General features: G+C 36.3%; 2 protein-coding genes and 2 long non-coding RNA genes across 4 annotated transcripts; 2 read left to right on the forward strand and 2 right to left on the reverse strand.

Annotated features, from left to right (window-relative positions):
• Positions 1-2,699: 2,699 nt before the first annotated feature.
• Positions 2,700-3,838, reverse strand: LOC130055072 (uncharacterized). Its single transcript, XR_008803302.1, has 2 exons — positions 3,556-3,838; positions 2,700-3,276 (listed from the first exon to the last, which is right to left on the reverse strand). It is a non-coding gene; the product is annotated as an uncharacterized LOC130055072 (long non-coding RNA).
• Positions 3,839-7,748: 3,910 nt separating this feature from the next.
• Positions 7,749-9,582, reverse strand: LOC125649298 (uncharacterized). Its single transcript, XM_048876736.2, has one exon. The coding sequence runs from the start codon at positions 9,580-9,582 to the stop codon at positions 7,786-7,788; it is 1,797 nt and encodes a 598-aa protein (XP_048732693.2). The 3' UTR covers positions 7,749-7,785.
• Positions 9,583-16,079: 6,497 nt separating this feature from the next.
• Positions 16,080-18,063, forward strand: LOC130055024 (uncharacterized). Its single transcript, XM_056166172.1, has 3 exons — positions 16,080-16,242; positions 16,345-16,506; positions 16,898-18,063. The coding sequence occupies exons 1-3, from the start codon at positions 16,080-16,082 to the stop codon at positions 18,061-18,063; spliced, it is 1,491 nt and encodes a 496-aa protein (XP_056022147.1).
• An 802-nt stretch (positions 18,064-18,865) lies between these two features.
• On the forward strand, positions 18,866-20,020 carry LOC130055073 (uncharacterized). The gene is made up of 2 exons (XR_008803303.1): positions 18,866-19,005; positions 19,150-20,020. It is a non-coding gene; the product is annotated as an uncharacterized LOC130055073 (long non-coding RNA).
• Positions 20,021-20,136: the final 116 nt, after the last annotated feature.

The raw sequence follows: 20,136 nt of genomic DNA on the forward strand, positions 1-20,136 counted from the left end.
ATGGAAACCTTGCGGAAATCTCACGTTGAGATTTCCGGTATGGTTTCCGCAGTACGTGATCAAATATATAGTTTCCGTCAAATTTCAGTCTGAGGAAACTGAAGGCTATGATGTTTCATGTGCACGGTTTCCACAATGTGTAAACGTTTATATAGTTTCCGTCAAGCTTCAATCTGTAGAAACTGTAGGCTATAATGTTTTCTGTATGGTTTCCACAGTGGTAAACTAATAATATAGTTTCCGCAAATTGTATGGTTTACGCAATGCTGAAACTAACCTGAAACTTTTAAACGAAGTACTTTATACTATATCGTTACCATTCTATGGTAATCTGATTAAAATCAGATCCTATGATCCGCTCACGTAGATCGCTACACTATGTTCATTTGGCGCTCCATAAAATTCATTCAAATGAACAAAACTGAAGTGAGATGAAATAAAAAGTTTATTGCATGTGTTGTTCATGTTCATACGTACCAAGCGTGAGTACCACGAGTCGCCAGAGAAGCCTAGCGTACCGGTGTACTTCAATATCAATTCTATTCTTACTACTTGTATTATGCACTCCGACAAAAATGTCAGTGAAAAGGAAATTAGCTCTTGCTTTATTTTAGCATTTGGTCCCTGGTATATAAAAATTCAAACGTGTTTGTTAACTTAAACTGCAGAGTCCAGTAGCTATAATTACCCCATTCATGTTAACTTAAACTGGATAGTCCAGTAGCTATAATTACTCCATTCATGTTAACTTAAACAGGAGAGTCCATTAGCTATAATTACCCCATTCATGTTAACTTAAACAGGAGAGTCCATTAGCTATAATTACCCCATTCATGTTAACTTAAACTGGAGAGTCCAGTAGCTATAATTATCCCATTCATGTTAACTTAATCTGGAGAGTCCAGTAGCTATAATTACCCCATTCATGTTAACTTAAACTGGAGAGTCCAGTAGCTATAATTACCCCATTCATCTTAACTTAAACTGGAGAGTCCTGTAGCTATAATTACCCCATTCATTTCTAATCCTGTACACAACCTTTTACTGATTGTTGTATGTACACCGATGCTAATAGTGTCACGAAAATGACGTGTTGCTAGGAATTTCAATAGTCTTTATTCAACACATCTTAATGCTTTGGGATATCTTATAGGATGCCATACCTTGCTAATGACCCTTGGTTAGCTTATATTACGAATTCACACAATAGAACGGTCGGGCAGAAGAGGGGCGCCTTGTATTATACCAGTATACAACAATATAACGAAGCAGAAACATGTGTGGCTGTGTTTTCTGTGCTTATTCTATGATTTTGAGACTTTGTTAGATCTTCCCTTTTTCCTGTACAATGTCGTCTATCTTATGGAGTAAACTATGCATTATCATGTGTAATTTGAATGTACTAAAATTCACTGTTTTGTTTCAAATGGCCCTGGATTTGTTTTGATACTACCAAAAATTAGTAACAGGATTAAAACAATACAATAATAGGGATTATGTTAAAGTTCATAAAAGTATTACAGGAACAAAATCATAGAATAAGCACAGAGGTGCAGAGAAGATAAGGATGCCTCAGTCAAGCGTGTCAAAAAATGTTATTAGTACAACCATAGAGACGTCAGAGGCCATGTTAAAGGTAAAATTACGCCGAGCAACTTTGACAGGTTGTCAATATAGCAAATTACATAATTACACCTATACCCGAATGGCTGACGTCTGAAGTCTAATATAAAGAAATGTATATTTAATCGAATATGACACAATTGTATGTTATTCTCTGGTCGTTAGAATGATCTTATTTGCAAATACAACCTATTGGTCGTTCTTTCATATTGATTTGTTTTACTATAGATTACTCCGTTTACTTGATCAAAACAAATGGTTCACACGCCAGTTTCGAGATACGAACTCTTCTGTATAGGAGGTGCATTTAGTGGAACTTTGAATGCCTAAGTGGGACAGAGTGGATATACAGCCAACGAGGAAGACGATGAAATGTATTAAAAGCGGCTTCTCTTTAAATATGTAAATGTGGGAAATACAAAATACTGTCGAAAGAAATGTTTTACTGAAGTGGAAAGATACAAACAATGTCATATCTGCAAGAAATATCTTGGATATGGTACTTATGAACAACGAAATAATGTGATAGAATAAGAATTCTATGTATTTAATTACTCCCTAAATACTTATCACTTACTTAGTTTGTGTATCAGTCGAATTCGGGTATCAAACAGCGTATGAAAAACTTACTGAGTACATTCACTTATTTTGTGATGAACATCTGTCCCACTCCCGCGTGTAAACAAATTCTTTCGCGCCTTACTATGTACGAGAGTTCTCCAAAGGGAAATAACTCGGACGTATCTCGAAACCGGCGTATTGGGGATGCTAACTCCTACTAGGTACTTGATCTCACCTCTGTGTACAGGGGTCCGTGTTTGTTCTATGCTCGATTCTATCTTCTTTCTAGGGTTTATGAGATTGATCACTGTTCGTTATTTTCACTTTTTTCATTTTAGAAAACTGATATTTGCTCAGGACGCTCATTAGTATTCAGGAGGAATTGCGAGCAAGAGTGCTGTCTATGGCGTCAACTTACGGAAACGGTCAAAAATATTTTGTTTATCCCCCCTGCGTTGTTTTCATTTTTTGTTGGTTACCGCATTTAAAATTCAATATTAGACAATCACACATTTCAAGTTTCATAAATTTTATCAATGAACGACAAAATGATGAAATATACAACAGCAGTTTGACAGCAACATTTCAGTACCGCGGTCGCCGCCCACCTCTTTGATGAGAAGGACGGTAGGATAAATCATTAAATCCACCGGAAGTGAAACTTGAAGGTTGGTTTCCTCCACTCTGCCACTGAGATCCGCCGGGAAAATCTTGCTGGCCAAAATTTGTATCAAATCCTCCGTTATCCCAAGAGGAAGATGAGAATCCGCTTCCTTGTGAACCCCAACGTCCGGACCTATCGGAGGAAAATCCGTCGAAAGCAGAAACTCCCAACCCGGCGTTGTCAATTCCAAGATCGTTAGCTGAAGGGCTGACGCCTAAAGCTGGAGCTCCGATAAAATCAGCTGGAAAACCGCCAACATCTCCGATCTGATTTCCGAAGTTCACGCCATTGTTAAATTCTGACATCAATTGTCGTCTATCAGAGAAGAAATTGCCTCTGGGGGACATGAATCTATTGCCGCCGAATCGGTTGTGTACATGACAGGACGCGAAAGTCAGAAAGAGCAGACCTACTACCGCCTTCATCTTCTGTTCTTGTAAAATAATTGAGAAAAACTGACGTAATCTTTGTACATGTGAAATAGATAAAATACATGTATTGCAATAAAAAAAAAACTATTCTGAATTTGTAATGTACCATGAATATAACGTTTTACTCAATTTTAAAACTACATTGTATTTGGGTTTTAAATCTAGAATTATCATGATAATAAAAAAAGAGTTATGATAACACCAGAGTGAGATTCCTCTTCGTAAAAGGTGCTGAAAAAATATCAAATTGGAGAAAATTTGAATGAAACAAAATACCTTATTATCTTTCCTCAGAGGGGAGATTCCACGGTTCCAGGCTTAATAGGAGGTTCTAAGGAGGTTTTATACCGTTAACATCTATAAACATCATGGCGCACTCCGATCATCTGTTAACGATGTAATCTGATGGATGACAAGCATGATAATGTACTTACTTGGGCTTCCATAAAACACCCATTTTCCCTTCTTTGACCTTCTAAAAAATCTGCATAATTCTATTTCTGAAGTAATTATCGTAAAATGACGAGGGTAAATAATAAACAGTGATGAATAGACTCGCCGACAAAGAAATGCATCGTGTTTTAAAGATGTAAATATATCCATAAAGTGAGACAGACGGAAACATCGAACACGTGCGTGAATACATTCTTAAGCCTCCTAATATTTATATACTTAAAATTCATGCGGTTTTTTTTAAAATTCAAATTTACATTCGGGATGTATCTATTAATATTGTAATTACAAGAAGATAAAATTACAATTTTGTATAATCTATGACAATTGTATAACAGTTGATTTCAATTTAGAAATTTTCCCCACAATAAGTTCGAAAGATTTATCATTATCATTTGTAAAGCTAAGGAGAATTTAAGTCAGTTCATTTAAAAGTTTCGGTAAAAACTGGGTCCTTCACATGGTGTATGACCGTGACTGTGCATCTTAAACGACGAGCACTACGTTTGCACACATTGCTCCTGTTGCATTTGCGCACGGATTTCTTTAAGGACAATAGTTTTAAATCATTTAATATTTTTTGCTTAGATTGAGTTTGCTTAAGAAATTAATTTTATTCTCGAAAATACATGAGCTTATGAAATAGCATGCTTCATGAAGTTCTCATACGTTGCAGTTCATACCCTCATGCATTTTCATTAATGAAATTCATTTCTTCTATTTACATTCTACTTTTTACTACATTTTTGTCGAATTTCCAGCCATTAAAATAGACGTTCTATATTCATCAAGTAAGTCCTGTATTCATACACGCATTATTTACAACTGTAACGCGTTCCAAAAGCAAAAACATTGAGACTAAAAATAACTACACGTATATGGGTTTGGATAGTGTCATACATCCAGACTTTTCTGCAAAGTAGAATTTGTGCATCTGAAATGATGACGTCCCCTGATTTCTGATTTAAACCAGATAAAAATTCATTGTGTTCTATATAAAGTAGTCAATGCGCTAGTAATACATCTCGTCTGTTTTGATCAATGTGCGAAAATATAGCATCTATACGTGTAATTCAGGTCGTTTTACGCATTTATGCGATGTATTACGTCATATACATCCAAATGTAATTCATCCTTCAGAGGACGTGCATGTTCCTCAGAATGTACCGTGTCAGTTTCTCTACACATCAGAAAAATGGTGTTAAAATTACAAATATTCACTTACATGTTTGTTTATCTTGACCTTTTCTCTGTGGCTTCATTTTTTGTCAGTTATATCCCTTTTGTCTATTGCAGTAAACAGATCATTTACTGCAGTGTATGTTACGTGACTATCAGGCAAGGAGAAAAAACTCTTTTCGATTCATACGTCTGTACACTTGGCATTACAGTTTGTACAATTTCAATTGGAATTTGTCTACTCAAACATTACTTTGTAATTTTGTCTATGTATTTACCTTACTTTGTACAGTGTATTTTGTAATTTTGTAAATATACAACTTACTTTGTAATTTTGTTTAAGTACACTTTACTTTGTAATTTTGTAAATATATACCTTACTTTGTAAGTTTGTAAATGTACACCTTACTTTGTAATTTTGTAAATGTACACTTTACTTTGTAAGTTTGTAAATGTACACCTTACTTTGTAATTTTGTAAATGTACACTTTACTTTGTACTTTTGTTAATGTACACTTTGCTTTGTCATTTTGTCTAAGTACACTTTACTTTGTAAGTTTGTAAATGTACACCTTACTTTGTAATTTTTTAAATGTACACTTTACTTTGTAAGTTTGTAAATGTACACCTTACTTTGTAATTTTTTAAATGTACAACTTACTTTGTAATTTTGTAAATGTACACCTTACTTTGTAATTTTGTAAATGTACACTTTACTTTGTAAGTTTGTAAATGTACACCTTACTTTGTAATTTTTTTAAATGTACAACTTACTTTGTAATTTTGTAAATGTACACTTTACTTTGTAATTTTTTAAATGTACACTTTACTTTGTAATTTTTTAAATGTACAACTTATTTTATTATTTTGTAAATGTACACTTTACTTTGTAATTTTGTAAATGTACACCTTACTTTGTAATTTTGTAAATATACACCTTACTTTGTAATTTTTTAAATGTACAACTTATTTTATTATTTTGTAAATGTACACCTTACTTTGTAATTTTGTAAATGTACACCTTGCTTTGTAATTTTTTAAATGTACACTTAACTTTGTAATTTTGTTAATGTAGGTATACCTTGCTTTGTAATTTTGTAAATGTACACTTAACTTTGTAATTTTGTTAATGTATACCTTGCTTTGTAATTTTGTAAATGTACATCATATTTTGTAAATTTGTCTATGTGTATACCCTGCTTTGTAATTTTGTATATCTAAACCTTCCTTTTATCTTTTTCTGTGAACACCTTGCATTATAATTTTCGGTATATTCCTGGCTTTGCAATCTGCTCATATAACATCTCGTTTTGAACATCTGGTCTTAGAATTGTCCATACGGTACATATACCTTTCAATTCTAACTCTGCTTTGTACTTCGTCTATGTGCATAGTACATGTAATGTGTAATTTGCCTGTGTACGCTTTCTTTGTAGTTTGTGTATGTTTACCTTACTTTTTAATTTGGCTATGTAACCTGTTTTTTTATTTGGCTATGTAACCTGTTTTTGTATTTGTCTATGTAACCTGTTTTTGTATTTGGCTATGTAACCTGTTTTTGTATTTGTCTATGAGCAATTTGTTTTCCCAACCAATTTTCATTCAACGTCCTTTTATATGAGTATTCCTTGTGACAAGACCTTTCCGTGGGTACCAACATTTTTTACCCTTGACCTTGGAATTTGACCTACTTTTTGAAAACTTTAACCTTGCTAATACCTTTTGAACAGTAAGTGATAGAGCTTTGATATTTCACATGAGTATTTCTTGTGACAAGGGCTTTCCGTGGGTACCAACATTTTTGACCCCGTGACCTTGACCTTGGAGTTTGACCTACTTTTTGAAAACTTTAACCTTGCTAATAACTTTTGAACAGTAAGAAATAGAGCTTTGATATTTCACATGAGTATTCCTTGTTACAAGATCTTTCCGTTGGTATTGAACCTTTTGACCTTGACATTTGACCTACTTTAATTTTTTTTTTTACATTGGTCATAACTTCTAAATGGTAAACATTAGAGCTTTCATATTGTACATGACCATTTCTTTTGACAAGATCTTTCTACTGGTACCAAGATATTTGCCCTTGTGACCTTGGCCATCTTCGGAATTGGCCATTATCGGGGGCATTTGTGTTTCACAAACACATCTTGTTCTATGTACACCTGATTTTGTATTTTCTATGTACTCTTTGCTTTCTATTTTTCTATGTGCACCTGGATTTGTATTCAAGTACACCTGGGTTTATATTTTTCTTTATACACCTGGGTTTGTATTTTCTATGTACACTTTCCTTTGTATTTTTCTATGTACACCTGACTTTGTATTTTCTATGTACACTTTGCTTTGTTTTTTTGTATGTACATCTCTGCATTTGTCTATGATCACCTTGCTTTGTAATTCATCTGCAAACACCTTCCTCTGCATCTATGTATTGATGAAAATTCTTTGCAGGCACTCATGTACATCTTGTTTTGCATTTGTTTGTGTACACTTTTTATTTGTCTATGCCCACCTTGTTTGATATTTCATAATTTTCATTGTATGCCTATTTTGCGATCAATGTGTATAAAAACAGAAAAGGTTCAGAGTCATGTTATTTATTACTAGACAACAAATCACACAAAACAAACTCGTGATCGCAGGACCATCTCACTGTCTGAACTGGAAGCTGTTAGCGACAATTAGTCTGTAATCAAATAAATAAATTCACGAATGAATAATCACAAACTTCGTTGAAAGGTTTGCAATTTAATGAAATTAGTAAGTGGTTTTGCGTTTTGAATTGAGGAAATGACTTTTGTAACCAAATAAATGTGTACAAAACTTACCAAAAAGGGAGCAAGAGGCGTCCGCTTTCTCCTGATTTGTGAGTTAATACCCGGATCTCCTTCTGGAGGGACGGCGTGGACGCATCCTTCGGACGTTCCTTCTCCTGGTTATAGTCGGTTGGGTGGCGTAATACTCATCTTGATTTACAGGGGGGTCAGTCACCACGGGTCTTCTGTAGACTGGACGGCGGGTGGGCTCAGGATAGCTGTATTTACGAGGGTATTTTGAACTATATCCGTACTTCTTCTTACTCCGCCTCTTCTCATATTTTCCATTGTCATATTTTCCATTATCGTATTTTCCATTGTCGTCTTTTCCATTGTCGTATGACTTTTTGGTGGGGTATTTTTTGTCCATGTCGTACTTGGTTTGTTTTCTTGGGACGTACTTATCGTAGGAGCCTTTCTGGTGTTTTTCTGGCATCTTATCGTACTTCGGCTGGTACTTGTCTACAGGTTGGTAATTATCAACCATTTTGTTGGCTTTTGTAGGGTAAGTATCCATATTCTTGTCTACGATGGGATATTTGTCGTTCTGATCGAACCTGTTTGGGTAAACATCTAGTCCTCTGTCGTAGACCTTTGTTGGATAAGGCTCGTAAACCTTCGTGGGATATGGGTCAACTTTTTTGTCCATCTTGGATGGGTAGGTATCAAAGCCCTTCTCGAATTTGGCCGGATAAACGTCTGGGACTTTTTCGTACTTTTTTGATGGTTCATCATATTTTGGGAACTTGTCGTATCCATTGTCGTACTTACGTGGATATTTGTCCATAGTGTTATCGTACTTTGGTTGGTATTTATCAGCTGGATACTTATCGGCTGGATATTTGTCCATTGGATATTTGTCCATTGGATATTTGTCAACTGGATATTTATCCACTGGATACTTATCGGCTGGATATTTGTCCATTGGATATTTGTCAACTGGATATTTATCAACTGGATATTTATCCATGGGATACTTATCAACTGGGTATTTATCTACGGGATACTTATCAACTGGATATTTATCCACTGGATATTTCTCGGCTGGATATTTATCCACTGGATACTTCTCGGTTGGATATTTATCCACGGGATACTTATCAGCTGGATATTTGTCAACTGGATACTTATCGACTGGATATTTGTCTACGGGATACTTATCAACTGGATATTTATCCACAGGATACTTTTCATCTGGATATTTGTTCACTGGATATTTGTCTGTCGGGTATTTTTCTACTGGGTATTTATCCATTGGATATTTATCGTAGTTTGATGGATTATTTTCCGGATATTTACCGAAAGATTTGTCGGGATAACCATCCGTCTTCTTCGCAGGATACATGTCCATCTTTTTGTCCATCTGCCGAGGGTAAGCATCCATTTTCTTGTCCATTTTTGGCTGGTAGTTGGAAACATCTTTCTTCATTTGTCCCTGGCCAACAGGGGGTCTAGGTTGGTAGTTCGTATCCACAATGATGGCCTGGTTTTCGTCGTTGTCGAAAGCTCTAGTCTCAATAATACCAACTCCACTTTGGACGGTTCCAAAATCGGTCTGGACATCAAATGGACGGCCGACGACATCGAGTCCTCGGACCTGAGCTACTGCGGTATCGAATCCTGGGGGCATCCCATTCTCAAGTCCCACAACAGCTACTGTATCGAATGTATTGGGTGTATTGGAGAATCCACTTCCGCCGTCTCTGGGAAACGGAACGTCAGCGGTTATACGCCCGCCAAAGTTATCTCCTGCGATCTGGAATGTGTCCACGCAATTTGGATCACGGGGATCACACACTTGCTGACAAAGAGTCGAGGATAGGAACAAGAGGGAGAGTACTATCGTCAACATCTGTTAAAATATTTAACAATGACTTAGATATGTCTACAACTGACCATTCATCGTTAAGAAAAAAGACTATTGTAAATTGTACTTTATTTCACAGGGAATAACATTATAACATGGTGATTTTACAGTAATTAAATCATACTTCAATCTTACAAAGAAGATTCTCAGTCATCATTATTTGGTGAATAGTTTACATAATTAATCAAAGTAGAAGTTAATACGGTAACCTACATTTTTGGAATGCATGCTGAATTATGCTTTATCCGTTTATTTTATCATTCAGTTAAAAACTTGATTATACATACTGATATCTAGTTTCAAGATTAATTATAAAACATTGGTTTGTTTTTAAATATATATGCATATGCATAAATTCATTTTTACCAATTCACGATCTGTTTCACTTCCACACCTAATTCTTACCTCTCTTCAGCTCGGTGAACTGCTTTTCCGATGACTTGTGAAACTGTTGACGCCTTTTATATAAGCTGTATAACTATGAATATTATTAGCTTGGAAATAAAACATACATCTGTAAAACGACCAAAGATCACCACTGTGTTTATCACCAATAATTGATATCAAATATGAAATTTAAGAGCACGTGAGAATCAAATATGCATATGAGCAACCGAACATGTCAAATGTGAAAAGTAAAGCTTCTAGATGGCAACCTTAGCGACCACCTGCGGCTCATGAAATGTTGGTTATTAAGTTTTCCATCTAAATCAGGATCATACGTCAATAAATTTACGGAAGGTGTTTATTCCTAATGATGTCTCTTACCTCGAGTGAGGTCTTATTAAGGAGAAATACTGCTAAGCAATGTTACAGGTGCGCTATACCCATGGCTGCGTGTGAAGTCCGACGATGTCATTCATGAATTTGTCTTAGTCAGGTATTCAAGCTTTGTTCTAATCAACATATATCGTTGGGGGGGGGGGGGGGTATTTATTACCTGTCATTTACTCTGTAAACGATACTTGACAAATAAACATCATATGTAAAATGAAATACATGTAGATAAGTGACTTCAGCATTCTTGTACATTCAAAAATGGTATAATACATGTACAAAACTCGTAGGGGAAAACTATTGAAAATGTTCTTTTATAAAAAAATTTAAAGGCGGTGAATTCTTATTTAGTTGCCTCGACAGGAACACCCATCAGTATGACGATAATCTAAACATTGTCGACAACACAAAACAGGTCTGGTACATTATACACATACAGACATGCAGGACTGTACAGCTTATGATTGGTTGTTAAGATTTGCCTCGATTTTTTTTTTTAAAAGAGATGGGAACTAAGAGGCCTATATGTGTTTATGCCTTTTCCATCTAAATTTTAAAAGGCCGAGATATTTTCACAGGAAAGTGGTGTGACCTAATGTCAACGGGTATTCGAATACATATGTATAAAATAATTAAATCCAAGTGGTATGATAGGGCTGAGTCAATTGAATTCAATTATGACTTATATGAGTTTAGAAAATAGGGGTTTAAACAAAAAAGAGAGACTTTAAATGGGTTTTTTTCTATTACCTAAACTTAGACAATAGAAAACGTGTTTGACATATTTCATTTTGTTTTTAAAATACTATTTTCTATGAAGCAATCTATATGTAAACAAAAACATGGCACGAGCCTTGTTTACATAATAAAGAAATGTGAGTGCTGTATCTCACTTGTAACTAAAAAACTGATATTCAAATTTTGGTTGACCATTAGAAATACTTTAGTGAAGCTTTGTAAACAATGGAAATGGAAAAATAAAATTTGAATTTTGTTTTTAGCTCAAATCGTTTCCATGCCCCTTTAGGGTTAATCCGCCCTTGCCAAGTTAGATGAATCGGACAATAGCGATGTTACTATAACTTTAATATTGGGGGTATGCCGCTCGCCCTGTCCGTTGGTGTTGAGCCTTGGCGGTTTCTATTTGCTCGCAAATCTATGTAAACTACGACGGCGAACTATTTGTCATCACAACCCACACTTCTTAACAAACATTTTTTTTCTTTCAAAAATTATGAAAACGAAAACTAGTTATGCTTGAGTGCCGTGTGGAATGTAATTTGTTCCAAAGATCTCTCAATTAAGTCCAAGAGAGTGAGGAAAATTCATTTTGAGTTACGTGAGGAGGGGTTGATATATTTCAATTTTTGAACATCATAGAAAATTTAGAAGTCCGTTACTCTGTTAGTAATACTATATTGGTACTTATTAAAACCAAGCAAAATAAAACAAATATACATTCAACCTATGCATCCATTTTTTATTCTTATTTATTTATTTACTTATTATTATTGTATCAAGCGTTCTTAAATTTTCTTTCTATGTACATCGATGTCAAAGCTCAAAATGGTCTAACTGTTGAACATGAAGATTAACCGATATAATCGGTCTTGTGTAATCCGGGGTTGGGGGGGATTTGCGTATCAATTTACTGATTTCTCTTTTTTTTTCTAGCCCTTTCTGACTTTTCTGACTATAGGAACAAAAAATTGAAAGAAACCGAATGACTTCTATAGTTAAATATTGAAAATATTTCATATCAGTAGATTATAAAAATCTTGCACAACTGCACTTTGTAGTGAACATCCATTCCAGTCTAATTCAGAAGTTAGAGAACTGAGTTGACAAACTTTGTCAGGGACGAATCGAAACCAACAGAAACGGTATATCTCCCCTGTAAGACCTCATTTTATTTGGAGTGTTTTAATAGCTATTGGAATGGTGTGCCCATGACTTTATTCTAAAAGAATATCAAAAATGTAAAGATGGATTACTGCCATGTACTAGATGTGTCTAAGTGTTGAAAAATTGTGGGATATCATAAAGTTATTATTTTATTTATTTACTTTTTCTATGATTTTGGTTGTGTTTTTTTTAAATTTTCGTTTTTATTTTTATTTACTTTTCTTAGACAAGATTTTAATAACATAGGAGAGAGAAATTCTATAAGATCCCTGATAAAACGGAGATGAACCCTTACCAAAATGTAAAGTTTGCTGCAAATTTGCCGCAAGTTTGCTGCAAGTTTGCGGCAAACAAATCAGTGTGCCAGAGCTGTTTGCCAGAAGTGTGCAGCTAATGCCGCTAGCGGCATACAGTGTGCCACTAGCAGCACACAGTGTGCCACTAGTGGCACAGTGTGCCAGAAGTGCGCCACAACTTTTCCTAAATGAAACAGTGTGCCAGAAGTGCACCACAACTTTTTCTTTGGTATTCAGAATCAAAACTGTGTGCCAGAAGTGCACCACAACTTTTTCTTTAGTATTCAGAATCAAAACTGTGTGCCGGAAGTGCACCACAACTTTTTCTTTGGTATTCAGAATCGTGTGCCGGAAGTTCACAACTTTTTCCTTAAAATTTTAGAACTGAAATAGCAAGGGCACCAAAGTTCACGACTTTTCTTGAATATTTAGAATAAAAGAGCCATTTTAATATATCCATCACAACATTTTCTATAATAGAACATATATGCACATTTCTTGCGTACCCCTTCCATCTTCTTGTCTTAATGGGAATTAGCGGTCATTTTGTCACCAAATATTGAATTCAATGAAAGTTGCCCTATAATAGTTATTATATATTAAAGTAATAATTACACTTGTATTTAATTATTTCAAACACCTTTTAACCTCTAAATGAATATGTGATTTTGGTGATTGAATATTATTGTCTTGCAAGACAGTATAATTATTCTTTAGTTACCTTTGCATGCTGTCAGCAAAATGTAAATGCTGTTTTTGTTTTTATTTGAGAAATGATTTGATTTGGGTGCAGTGAATACATCTTCCGTATATATTTCTTTACATTAAAAGCGGTTATCTAACATAGTTTTATTAGGGTTAATTCTCTTGTTTTTGTACATAATAAAAAATAAATGTTCTTATTAGTCATCAATATGTATTTCAATATCATCGAGAGATTTTGAAAAAAAGAAAATGGTTGTCATCACTTTCACAGCTAATGCCCCTTTAAAATAAGATGTAAGTGCACAGTTATCTGAATTTTAATCTAATTAGAAAAAAAAGTGAAGAAAAAATATCTATATCTAAATCAATGGAGAGAGAGAGAGAGAGAGAGAGAGAGAGAGAGAGAGAGAGAGAGATTTCTTTTCTTTATTTACATGTATATCTGAACATTGATTACAATTCAGATACTGGATTTGTGAGTTGAAATTAATCAAATGAGAGTGGTAAAAATTCACCTTTATATCGTATAATTTATCCAGGTACGTTATTCTGGTGTGTGGAATGCTAATTGATACTAAGTTAGAATAATCTAAGCTGTATACCAAAGTTGGTCTTCATGGAACTTTACGGCTCTATGCATCCCAAATAGAGATCGGGTTCAATGCGTCGGGTGTGGGATTCACTCAATATTATATGCTGAGCGCGAAAGTTGATATCAACAGACGCCATGAATTTATCACAATAAATACGTTACCTTTATAAATTTAGATATTCACCTGCTTGCAGTCTTGTATCGGAAAAAAACCATGTAAACAAAAAAGCACCCTTCGTGACCCGCCACCTCTGACATGCTCAGAAACCAACATCCGGTATCATCTTTTCTTTTCCGCCGTTGTGGAGTGCAGTCACGTTTTTCTCGAGGAGGAAAAGAATTTTTTCTACTTGCTAATTTTGGCTAAGTATTGCATGGTAGTTTTTGTTATTACTTTATTACATTATTAAGCATTATGGCGAATGAAGGTGAAAATGTTAAATTACCTTTTATTGCTGTAGAGGGAGAGTACTGGGACTCTGTTGACTCTAGAAGTTTTGGTCCCATGGAATCTGACCCTTTTCTTTCTTATGGGAATGTCATGGATTCCCCAGGAATTCCTCCTACCCCGGTTACTTCGGTAGGTCAAATTAGAGCTACATCTACTATTACGCGACCTCCTGGTAGTCCGGTGGCTAGTTCTCGCCCTGAGAGTTTTCCTTCGGGTAATCGTAGGGAGACGTTTTATCGGTCTAGGTGGCCAGCTAGATTTCCTCATCCCATGTATTCTGTGCCACCTTATCCCTACTCGACTCAACCTGTGTGGACAGGGCAAGGTTTTGTTAGTAAACCAAACTTAATGGAGTCCTCCAATAAGGACGAAATTAAATGTTTGGTTTCCTCTATTCAGAAACTGGAGGCTTCTATTTCTTCAAAATTTGTGACAGTGGAACGTAGACTAGATTTGATTGAAAAAAGCAAATCAGCTACGTCCCCCACTGTTCCTGGGGCTGCTCTTGTCACCCCTCGGCCCGTTTTTGATAATAAAGCGGACGAGGAGGTTGACTCATTATCTTTGGCTCCCAGTAGTCAAGAGGCATCTTTTCTCCGGTTCCTTCAGTCGATGAAGTTGGGCTTTCTCAGGAGCAACTTCCAGTAGAGAATCTCACTCTGAAAGCTAAAGTGTACGCAATTCGTAGAGAATTGTCAGGTCCCGATTCTTTAGTTTCTCCTCCCAGGAGTTCTCACAAACCTTCTGATTTTCAGTCCTGCTCTGGTCTTGTGAGAGATTCTTCTAAGTCGTATGCTTCTTTTCCCGAGTCTAGTCATTTTAAATCTGCATTGGCTTCCATTAATTCTCATCTTGTCGACGATCAGATGTCCTCCAATAAGGCCTCTAATTTAGTTAGACAAAATCTGGCTTTTAGTACATCTTCTTTCCCTGGTAAGGTTAGAATGAAGTATTTTGATATTCATGATGTTTCCTTGGGAAAATCTCAACCTGTTTTTGATAAGACTTTTTCTAATCTTCTTGGTGCTAAGTCTTCTGAGGGGGTCAAGTTATCTCAGACTTCTTATTCTAGGTCGGAGAACAATCTTCGGGGTGTTGCCGCAGCTTTACAGTATGTGGAGCACTTTCTTGCTGCTGCAGGTGCCTCTCTTAAAGATAAGGGCGAAGAATTTGATGATGTTCGTTCTTTTCTTCTCCAAGTAGATAGATGTCTTTGCACTTCTCAGCTCTTGAATCTTGGCACTATTGCCAATTTTTCTTTAGCTAGGAGACAAGAGATTCTTAAAAAATCTAACGTCTCTGAGTTTCTTAAAGACAACCTACTTTTTTCTCCTCTTCATAAAGAGCAGTTATTTGGCATCTCTTTACGCAAATTACAAGAGGAATTACACAAAGAACCTCCTACTGTTAAAGTAGATGTACAACTCAACAATGGTAGTTCTAGGCGTGTTTCTTGTTCTTCTAAATCAGACTCTTCTAGAAGTAAGTCGCAAGGTGCTACTAAATCTGGCTCTTCTCTGCAAGGTTCAAATAATCTTAAGAGAAGTAATGAGCATCGTTCTTTCCCATCGGCTTCTGGATCTAATAATAAAAAACCCAAAGTAGCCAAGGGTAAGAAATCTCAGTTTTGATGCCTCCCCCCTCCTGTAGCACAATCCACTCTTTCCGAGGAAGTAGGTGTTCCCTTTCCTCATCTTCCTGTGGGAGGACGCCTCTCTCTTTTTCTTCCTCATTGGTCCCGTCTCATTTCGGACAAATGGGTTCTTTCTGTGCTACGGAGGGGTTTAGAGCTTCAATTTCGAGAACAGCCTCCTCTCTCTGCGGTTCCTCTGGAATTTTCTATGACCAGAGACCCGTGGAAAAATCTGTTGTTACAAGAGGAAGTGTCTCTACTTCTCCAAAAGAATGTATTGGAAGAAGTAAGTCCACCTCTAGGTTGGGGGTTCTACTCTCGTCTCTTTCTTGTACCCAAAAAGAATGGACAAATGAGACCTGTGTTGGACCTCTCTTTTCTGAATCAGTATCTGGTGATTCCACATTTCAAAATGGAGACCAACAGGTCGATCAGAACCTCTCTCCATACAGGGATGTGGACGTCTTCTTTAAATCTGACGGATGCTTATTTTCATGTCCCTATAGCTCCGGCTTATCGGAAGTTTCTTCGTCTGGTCTGGGAGGGCAAGGTATATGCTTTCAGGGCAATGCCTTTTGGCCTATCTACTGCTCCACTAGTGTTCACAAAAATTTTTCAAACAGTGGTTGCGTATCTACACTCCCAGTCCATTTTCATCCATACATATCTAGACGATTCTCTGATCAAGAATTTTTCTTTCAACCTTCTTCATCAACATACTCATCGAGTTATTTATCTTCTGTTGAAGCTGGGTTTCCTTATTTCTTGGGAAAAATCAGAGATAGTTCCCAGTCAGAGTTTCATTTTCCTAGGGGAACAATTTCGAACAGATCTTGGGATAGTTCTTCCTCCAGAGGAGAAATTTCTCAAGCTTCAGTATCTGTTGGATCAACTACTTTCAGCCAAACAGGCTTCAGCTCGCTAGTTTCTACAACTGATAGGTTTTCTGATTTCTCTGATGGACATAGTACCTTTAGGTCGTCTTCATACTCGCCTCATTCAGTGGTATCTTCTGGAATTTTGGGTACCAGCCTCACAACAGTGGGAAGCTGTTATTCCCATTCTTCCCAGATTGTATCCTCATCTTCTGTGGTGGTCAGTGAGAGAGAATGTTATGATAGGTTGCTCGCTAGACCCCCCAGTTCCTTCTATGACCCTGTTTACAGATGCTTCTCTGACAGGCTGGGGAGCTACCCTGGAAGGCAGAGAGGCATCAGGTATATGGTCCGGTCTCCAGTTGACAGAACACATCAATTTACTGGAGATGCGGGCTGTTCTTCTGGCATTGAAACACTTTTCCCAATTTGTTCAGGGTCAATCTCTGATGATAGCCACAGACAATACAACAGTAGTGGCTTATCTGCAGAATCAGGGCGGCACACATTCTCAGTCTCTTTACCTTCTGTGCAAAGAAATTCTGTTGTTTTGCCGTTCCCTGGGAATTCGCTTGTCAGTCAGGCATGTTCCTGGCAATCTGAATCTAGTAGCGGATGCTCTCTCAAGGTCACTGCATCCAGTGAATACAGAATGGGAGTTACATCCAGCAGTCTTTCAGGAGATCTGTCTCAAGTGGGATCGTCCTCATATAGACCTCTTTGCTACGCATCTGAATTGCAAACTGCCAACGTTTGTCTCTCCGATTCCAGACAACAAAGCTTTAGCAGTGGATGCAATGTCTTTCGATTGGAAGGGGATGTTTTCTTACATGTTTCCTCCTTTTCGCCTCCTTCCCAAGATTTTACACAAAATCAGGGTAGAAATTTGCAAGACCATTCTTATTGCTCCAGCATGGCCAAAACAATCTTGGTTTCCAGATCTTCTTCAACTGTGTTGTGCGAGACCAATTCTGCTTCCTCTCAGGAAAGATCTTTTGTCTCAATTCAAAGGCAGGAAAGTTCATCAGAATCTTTCCAACCTCCATCTACACGCATGGTTACTGTCAGGGAATCTCTCAGACAGGATGGCTTTTCTGACAGAGCAGCCAAACGTATCTCTAGTTCAGTCAGAAAATCTACAGGAGCAATTTATGACTCTAAGTGGAACATCTTCTGTTCTTGGTGTCGTTCAAAGGAAATTGATCCTCTCGCAGTTACTGTCCAACAGTTAGCTGAGTTTTTAGTCTATCTGTTTGAAGACAAAGGTTTCTCTCCCTCTACTATTAAGGGCTATCGTTCAGCTTTATCCAGAACTATAGCTTTGTCAGGAGGTCCTGATTTTGGGAAGAATGAGTTCTTGTCCCTCATGGTCAAGAATATTTGTTTGGAACGACCTAGACAACGTAGGTTGGTTCCATCCTGGAATTTAGCTTTGGTTCTTAGGACTTTACAATTTCCTCCTTTCGAACCTTTATTTTTAGCTCCCTTTAAGTTTTTGACCTTGAAGTGCTGTTTTTTATTAGCTTTAGCTTCTGGTCGTAGAAGGAGTGAGATTCATGCTTTCTCCATTGCAGATTCTTGTCTCAGATTTTCTGCAGATAATTCTTCAGTTACTCTGTTGACAGATCCATCTTTCTTAGCCAAGAATCAGTTATCAGACAAAGGTTCTGGACCTATTGTTATTCCTGCTCTACCTAAATCATTAGGTAATCAGGATTTATGTCCAGTGCGTACACTTCAGAAATATATTTCTGTTTCGTCAACGCTCAGACCTTCTGGTTCTACTAGACTTTTCATTCCTATTAAGAAAGGTCTAAGTGATATTTCGGCTAAGACTATTTCTACTTGGCTTTGTCATACTGTTAAGATGGCTTACCAATCTTCATCTCCAGAAGCCTTGTCTCGTGTTCAAGTTCAGGCACATGAAATTAGAGCCTTGTCTTGCTCCTGGGATATTTTCAATTCCTCCTCTATGTCGGAAATCATGTCAGCTGGTTATTGGAGGTCTGATAGTACCTTTTATAACCATTACCTTAGATCTATGCCCCTTCATAGTGACAGTTTGTTCTCGCTTGGACCTCTAGTTTCAGCTCAAAAAGTGGTTTTTCCTCCTAGTTGCCAATCTCAGGGGGATTCAGCTCTACTTTGAATTCTGCTTATCTAAATTTATAAAGGTAATGTATTTATGGTGATAAATTCTAAATTTTTAGTATTAAAATTTGTATTTGTTAAATAAATACTTACCTTTATAAATCAGAGGTCCCAACCCACCTCCCCTTCATCCCCCTTCTAATTTTTTGTTTTATGTCAAAGAATAGATGATACCGGATGTTGGTTTCTGAACATGTCAGAGGTGGCGGGTCACGAAGGGTGCTTTTTTGTTTACATGGGTTTTTTTTCCGATACAAGACTGCAAGCAGGTGAATATCTAAATTTATAAAGGTAAGTATTTATTTAACAAATACAAATTTTAATACTAAAAATTTAGATGTTATACCGGTAAACATCTTGAACATGAATCGAGAACAGGAGTTGATGCAGATATTCTGAGGAGAATCTTCCAATCATTGAGTAAGTGATTTACTGTGTATCTTATAGTTATAAACTCTGTAATATATTGTTCAAAACGAAACTGACCATCGCTCATTGTATGTTGTTGCGTCAAATCTTAAGTCAGTGTTTACCTTTATAAATTTACATTCTTCATTCAATTCTTTGAAATTATGTGGAATTTAATTTTTTTTTAAATTTCCTTTGTATGAGAATAGATTATACTCCTTCTAGTTGCATTATCGTAGCCATCGCGGATTTTTTTTTTTATACATTTGGACAGGACCATATAGGCACTTAAAAAAAATGGAGAGAGAGGGGAAAAGGCCGAAAAACAAACAAATAATTAGGCCTATTTCCGTAATAATTATGCTATTTTTTGTTTACTTTCTACTCGGGTTATATTTGCAAAACTGAATAGTTTATTCAGTAAATGGTGTTTTTTAATGAATGGTTGATTATTTTTTTTATTCAAATACTTATGATTTGAACCCAGATGTCCAGTTAGAAAAGTTAAACTGCATTATGATCAGGGATGTGACCTCCAGAATCTCAATTTTGTCACTCCATAAATGCATATACGTTATTAAAATGGATTGAAGATCTTGTCTTGGCAATAAAGTTAATTTGTACGTAAAGTCTGGTCAGCATGATATTAACAGTTGTACATCAAATATTGCATTTATTAGCCCAATGTGCTATAAAGCAACATTGATTATTTCTCGGCTTTGAAAATCGGTGGCCCCAGGTGTCGG

The sequence above is a fragment of the Ostrea edulis genome, chromosome 5 (assembly GCF_947568905.1).
Source record: "Ostrea edulis chromosome 5, xbOstEdul1.1, whole genome shotgun sequence".
NCBI lineage: Eukaryota > Metazoa > Mollusca > Bivalvia > Ostreida > Ostreidae > Ostrea > Ostrea edulis.

Coding starts and splice junctions, on each gene's coding strand:
- LOC125649298 (XM_048876736.2), bottom strand. CDS start 9,582: ATGTTGACGATAGTACTCTCCCTCTTGTTCCTATCCTCGACTCTTTGT.
- LOC130055024 (XM_056166172.1), top strand. CDS start 16,080: ATGGGTTCTTTCTGTGCTACGGAGGGGTTTAGAGCTTCAATTTCGAGA. Junction 16,243..16,344: donor AAAAGAATGTATTGGAAGAA/GTAAGTCCACCT, acceptor TTTCTGAATCAG/TATCTGGTGATTCCACATTT. Junction 16,507..16,897: donor GTCTGGTCTGGGAGGGCAAG/GTATATGCTTTC, acceptor TACAACTGATAG/GTTTTCTGATTTCTCTGATG.